Raw genomic sequence first — 7386 nt, forward strand, 5'->3', positions numbered from 1 at the left:
GATGTCTCTTTTGCCTGGGGCCTGCATCTCACGATGCAGGTAACGGATTTATAGGTTGACGATTCAGAGCGCTAGGATTCTAGTACCAGCTATTTGGTAAGTCCCGGTTCTTCCGGGCATTATCATTACTTTACAGTCTTTTAGTATTTATAGACAATCAGTGTTTTCAGTACTTCATTAGAGGCTTCATAGACTAGAGTAACAGTTGGATAGAGTCGCAGGCTTTTCATGTTAAGCTATGTTGGCTACAGTTATGCTTTAGACTCATATTAGTGTTTCCGCACTTTGATTATGATCATTCAGACTTTCAGTATATCAGCATGTGTTAGTTTATTTTCCGTATTTAGTATGTTATGATACCACATATTGATTCAGTCAGTCAGTTGGTTCGCTCGGTCTGTAGTCAGGCACTGGGTGCCATGTTACATCCAGCCCAGGTTCGGGGCATGACAGAAGGACACTTCTGAAAATGTGGAGGCGGCTAGTGTCGAAATCGTGCCCGGAAAACAGTAGAGATAAGATTCGTTGGGGTAACTGAAAAATGGGGATCAAGTCTGCGGACATTTACCGCTAAAGCGAAGATGTGGCAGTATATCATTGCTCGCAGGGTATGCCCTTCGGGGAACACTTCGAACTGCATGTACACCCGTGCTCTGATGATTGCTTGCATACTGGATGGCATTCCAGTGAATGTTGGCCATTACAATATCCGGGAGCATCAAGAGTACCTGCACAATACCAACTTGTCACGACCCAAGTCACGGGTCATGATGGCACTTACACTATCCCCTCTGGTAGGCGAACCAACCCCCAAAACATTGACTTCTTTTAAGACACATAAAAATTAAATACGTTGAAACATAAATAAAATCATAATATTATAAGCAATGCAAAAAGAAAGACTTTTATTATGAACTTCCCAAAACTTGGTCTTAACCTGTACAAGAGCTTCTACAAGAAATTACAAAGTTGAAATGAACAACAAACTCCAAAAGAAATAAATATTGTCCGTAGGAATAAGATGGACAAAATATATATGAAGAGACTCCGGGCTGCAGGTCCGGCTTGTAGCATCACCCGAACACCTTTGATGATATCCTTGGATCTAACACGAGGTCTCGAACACAAACCTGAAATCAACTCTTCACTCCACAAAGAGTGTAACAAGAGTAGTATGAGTACAAACACACATACTCGTAGGTGTCATAGGCTGGCAACGATTAGATAACGCATATAAATGAGCATAAATAAACAGGTAGAGCAGATAAGCAATCGATTACAGTCACTAAACACGTTCAGATAGCAATTCACCACATATAAAGACACAATGACTCATTATTCACAGATCATAACCCTAGGAGTAATCTCTAACCCTCAAGTCTATCACATTTCTAAATAAAAGAATCTTGCAGGTAAGCAACAACTCAATAATTCATCAACAAGAATTCTATGAACAAATGCGTCAACTAACAATCAAGAATGGATTAATAAATGTTGATGCTATGCAATGCAATTAGAGCTGCCACACATACCCTTTTCCATTGTACACACATGCTAAGGGAAATGCCTCAATAGCCATGACCCATGAGGGACCCGCAAAGTCCATGTACACTCTCTCGCTCTAGTATATGACCTCGGATCATGAACACACTCTTACCTCCGGTAATAACTTCGGATAACGGCAACTCTCTCTTTCTTTTACGCTCTCCGGAAAAGACCTTGAAAGCTACAATTTCTCACTTTTATCATCATTTCCATCACAATCGTAACAAGTCACAAATGAGATGCAATGTCATGCATGAAATCAACCTCAACACAAAGTTTACAAGGAACTAGAAAACATATGCCCAACAATCAATGAATCAACTCACAAATAACCTAAGTCAGGAATTCAGTAATGCATGCCGGGAATACCACACTCAACAAGACGTCATCAAATACAATCCTTCTCCATTCATGAGGTACAACATAGTGTAGAGAAATAGTCCACACTAATGCTAGTCATAAACACAATAAATATGGCGACAAGCCCACATAAGAGCTGACAATACCAACCTAATTGAATCTACTTCCACACCATTCCCGAAGGCCTATCATGCTTTCTCCGTCAACAACTATTATCTAAATACGCTTCGCTAATCGGGGTCTAGACATAAGTAGACCGTAACCTACCTCAAAGCAGAACAGGAACCACAAACTATCCATCTTGAGCTTCTACCCTTTTTAGAACGCATCCGAACGAAGCAAGGTCTAATCAAAATAAGTATTCTATATTAGCAACGTTTCTACGAACACCCACGGTACTATACTCCTGGAAGGACTAGAAAATGACCTTTAGAGAAACGACCTCGGCACACAGGGGAAAAATCGAAACTAATTAGTAAAATTAGTCAACTCGAAGCTCGAACAATCAACATCCTAATTCTCACGCATTTCTAACCCCCAAATGAGCTTTAGTACCCCTAATCTTCCCCAAACCCCCAATTTTAAGAAAACCATAAATTAACCCACTTGAAGATTCGCCTTAAAAGTATAAACTAGAGTTGGAAATAACTTACCCAAGCTAAACATTAGGCTTTCCGCCCAAAATAATCCCTGATCTAAGTTAAGAAAACCATTTAATAACCTAGGGTTTATAAGTCATAGACTCTCTTTCAAAAAAAAGTTTCCCCCCAAAAAAACCTTTACTAATCTAAGATGAAATCATAAAATAAGGATAGGGAACTTACCCCAAATGAACCACCTTGGAAAACCCTAAAAAATGGCCTTCCTCCAGCTCCGTAGGTCTAGGTATGTGTTTGGAGTAAATGAGGTTCAAGTTTGGAAACAAGGTATTAAAAGGGAAATTCTGATTTCCAGCGATTCCACAGAAGGGGACTGAGGCTCGCAGATGCAGCCTCGTTTTTGCGGATTGAGGCTCGCAGAGGTGGAACTCATTAACTCTTCCATTTTCCAGAGAGGCGGAGGAAGCAACGTAGATGCGGACTCGCAGGTGCAGCCCGCCATTTTCGCACCTGTACCAGAACATACTAGGTCTTCTACTAACTCTCAGAAATTGATTATAGGTCAACTCTTACCCGCTAATTTCAAGTAGACGATTCTTCAATCCTCGGAACAAATCAAGACTCACCCGATTACCCTGGGAACCATATTACCCATCTCATAAGTTAAGTACTACCGAGAGGAATCTACAAGAAGGGCATTTTTGGGAAAAAGAGAATAACGCCTATAACGACAAAGCGGGTCATTACATTCACCTTGATTCGAGGGTTGATTTGGAATCTTTCTTGAAATAAAGATGGACTTTTGGTGATGTATTGAATCTTCAAAAACATTGAGCTGCACTTTGGATTGTTTTTGATAAAAGACTTCTCTCGAACTTCCTTCTTGTCATAGACTTTTAGAGAAGATTATGCAACTCCATTTGTTCCCTTCTTCCACCGGTCAAGATACCTTCAAAAGGAAGTATGTGACCTCTTTATATATAGGTGTAAGTTAGAGTTTTCGATAAAGTAGCCACCAAGAAATTTTGAATGAAATTTTGGGTATGAAGACCACGAGTTCTGTTCGTCTTGTAGATGCCCAACTTAATTGCCCAGCCCAAAATATAGTTAGATTTGAATTAAATTTTAATCCGCTTTTGTTAATCAAAAATATTGATTTGGGTCAATATGACTTGAATTTTGGACTTAGCCCAAATTTTGTACGGACTAGATCCAACCAAATTTTGATGTCAACAAGTACCAACGAGTCCAAAGAGTTGATTTCTCAGATGGACTCTCGACTAATAGTTATTAACTCAGAAAATCACTTGCTTTGTTAAAAGATATTGGAATCAAATTTCTGAGATAATAACTATTAATACAGTCACCATCTAAGAAATCAAACCCAAGTGCAAATTAACACGCTAAAATATACACCTATAAGATGAAGAATATTAACAAGAAAATTGGACATACTGAGTCTGGAGAGAATTGAACCTGAGACTTTTTGGTGTCAGCACTTTCACCCAAAAAAAAAAACCTCTAACAGACCAAGTGTTCATTGGCACAATCAAGATCCTACTAAAACGGAAAGCTCCTAGGAACTTAATCAATATATCCAGTAGTATTGTGACTCCTCCAAAAGGCATTTTTAATTATCTCCATCCTTAATGTTTAATAAAAAAAAAATAGTAGTATTATTTTATCAAATTTTAGTGTTTACAATTGAACACTAATCTGGAACTCTGATTTGTTAGTTTCTTATTCCAAGATCAAGTTCTATTTTACTAATCAATATTCAGGTCTTCCTTGATTCGTTTATTTATTTCTTTTTGATGATTTTGTCCTATATCTGGAATGGACTGCTTTATTTCTCCATCCAACTCGTTCCCCTCAACTCTACATTTGATTTGGTATGGAATTCTGGCCACACCTGAAGCATTTGTATATGCTTATATCTGACATTTTAATGATATCTGCTTGTATTAGCTCTGATTAAAAATGTTTTACAGGATTCTAAAACTAAATTAAATTGACAAAATACGGAATGTAGCTTTAGTAACGTGATGTGGTTTTGACAAAATTAATTTGCTATCATTGTTTAAAATGTATCTCACTTAGGAAACATAAAGAAGATACAATCAGAAGCACACAAATAGGTAAAGCACAGGACTTATCAATTGAGAAACAAAACCAAAAAGGTGAAAAGAAAATGGAAAATATGGTATCGCTAAGTAACAAATTTTAGGGTACAACTTGCATTCATCAGTTACTGAAGTTTAACAAGGTGAAGTAAACCTATAAATTAAACGTTGTGTCTGGCTCCTTTTGAATTAATACGAGTTGCCAACGAACTGTCTAAAATAATGCTCGATAATTGTATCTGCAGATTTGTTTTTACTCTGTGGCTAGGAAGTTGCGTCCAAGAACATGGTATGGGAAAAGAAATATCTCTAAGTACCTATCTGGATTATTTCTATAGAATTTATGAGCTTTGATTTCATTCTCTACAGTTTTTTGATGGGGTGGCTAAGCCTAAATTATTTTCATGTGTTATACCAAAAACAATTTAGTTTATTAATTGCAGGGTTATCATTCAAGTTTTGTTGATGAGGAAGGAATTACCAAAGCTTGTGGGTGTCCTTTACTGCCTCTAAAAAGCCATATAAATGAACCTGCTTCTGATACAGAACAAGGTTAAACTTGGTGCATCCCATCTTTCCAGTGACTATGTTTTACATATTTTAAAAGTGATATTCATCTTACTATTAATTTCTAGCAGATACACCGTTAGATATCGTGGATGAAGTAATCACATTCTTTCGAGCAAATATCTTCTTCAGGAACTTTGATATTAAAAGCTCAACTGATAAGCTTCTCATCTATTTGACTTTGTATATCAATTTGGCATTGAAGAGGCTAGAAGGCTGCAGAACTTTAGCTGAAGGGAAAAGGTCAATATTTAACCTTGGTTTGGAAAAAATTGTCATACCTGGGGAGCCAGGTTTTCCATTTCCAGGCTTATTTGCTTCACCAAAGTCTCAACAGGAAGCAGGCAAGTTATGTTTTGAATTCACTACCAAGTATTTGCTACTTTTAGATTATTGTGTTGTTGGAAATTAAGGAAGGAGCACTCTCGAATTACTCAAATTCTTTCTTGAAGACAAGTGGAGGAAATAATTCTTGTTTACCTCACTCTACTTGCTCAGCCTAAAATGCTAATTGAAATTTGTAGTTGTAATCATTTGATTAAATGCTAGTTTGAAGGCTCATGATTGTTCTCCTTGGTAGAGCAGATCGTATGTAGCAAGCACGAATCGAATCACTGGTCCTTGGCAATCCTCACGTGACTGAATGAATCACCCTAGTTCCACAGCCTAAATTCCCTTTTGATATTACAGAGATTTCTAACCCCGGCCATTCTCTAGTCGATTTACAGTCAGTCTACCAACACCCATAATGGTGTTTATATAAACACCGTCAGGGCTTAGGGTTAGATTAACTAATGGGCCAGCTCACTTAGCTAGCACCTCTTATGGGTATGCTAGGTCCAAATGATATTTTTTCTAACAGTAGCAGTAGGAAAAGAATATTTTCAGCTAGATTATGATGTTTCAATAAATAATGATAATTTCATTTATCATTGGACATTTAGAATACACATACTTTATATGGTTTGAAGCCTCCAATAGAAAGATATGAATTTGCATTTAATCTATGTAGAGAGATAATACATGTTGATCTATGTAGTAAAGTAGAGAGACAATACATGTTGATCTAAAGTTTCATTGTCTTTTATCATTGTCCTGGTTCAGTTTCGAGCAGAGAAAAAAGTAACATATCCTGGTATTATTCTCTCTATGTGTTTTACTTTCAATGCACACATTCCCTGTCCAGTTTGATAAGAAAATATGATTCTTGTTTTTGTATTACTTTAGATGAACCGACATTCTCATGAATAGACAAAATTAAAGAAGGGGTTTTGATTAAAGGATGCGACCATTTCATCTTGACCGTGCCTTGAAAAGCATTTGCATCTCAAAATTTACCATCTATTGTAAGCTTTATGATGGCATATATCAGATTACTATATATCTAGTACCATAAGAATGTTCTCGATTAGTAAAGCCAATAAGTTTTTGATGTGGCGCCGAATATACTGCAATACTGGTAATTAGTGCTGGATTTTATGAAATGGTGGTGTCAGCAAGAAAAATGGATAACTTTCTAAAGATATAATCAACTAATCATCTATGATGATAAAAGCTTAAATTAGGCTTGAACTGTATTATCATCTCATCAGAAAGAAGAGGTGATTGCTTGAAACTAGAAGGTTTGTATAAAAGAATATTATCCAGAGTTCCATTCGTTTTATTGCTATTGATCTATTTTTTCAATTTGTGCCTAGTGATGAACAAGCAGACCCTCTAGATCTAGCTAAAGTGTTTTGTTCTTTTCTCCCTTCCTTCTCTTCCTCAATATCTGGAGGCTCCTAAAATTTGAAGCAACATAAGAAAGACTTCTTCTTCTTCTTTTTTTCCTGTTATTATTGTCATACCTATTCCTTTCAACCATGTGAAATATATATTGAATATGTGTCGTTTTCCCTATATCTGTGACTGTGAGACTCTATGTTGCTCGGACTCTTCAAAGACACCAACGGATCCTCCAAAAGTAGTGTATTTTTGGAGGATCCGACACGGGTTCGGTAACATATTTAGAGAATTTGAGAAACATGGTTGAGACTTGAAACATTTTAAATCTAATACGTTCAAAAGGTGGGTGTATTCTTTCGTGTCGATCTCATTATGTTGACTTTGATCTTTCCTTGAGCGCAATTGATGTTAAAATGATTTTGTTGCTTTTGGTTTCACATTTTTTCTGATCTTTCTGTAATTTTGCG

The 7386-nt window shown here is 36.8% G+C and overlaps 1 protein-coding gene across 1 annotated transcript; it reads left to right on the forward strand.

Moving 5' to 3' along the window:
• The first annotated feature begins 581 nt into the window (after positions 1 to 581).
• LOC132053723 (actin-related protein 2/3 complex subunit 3-like) lies at positions 582 to 5894 on the forward strand. Its single transcript, XM_059445832.1, has 3 exons — positions 582 to 794; positions 5071 to 5179; positions 5266 to 5894. The coding sequence occupies exons 1-3, from the start codon at positions 582 to 584 to the stop codon at positions 5604 to 5606; spliced, it is 663 nt and encodes a 220-aa protein (XP_059301815.1). The 3' UTR covers positions 5607 to 5894.
• The last annotated feature ends 1492 nt before the right edge of the window (positions 5895 to 7386 follow it).

The sequence above is a fragment of the Lycium ferocissimum genome, chromosome 4 (assembly GCF_029784015.1).
Source record: "Lycium ferocissimum isolate CSIRO_LF1 chromosome 4, AGI_CSIRO_Lferr_CH_V1, whole genome shotgun sequence".
In the NCBI taxonomy this organism is placed as follows: Eukaryota; Viridiplantae; Streptophyta; class Magnoliopsida; order Solanales; family Solanaceae; genus Lycium; species Lycium ferocissimum.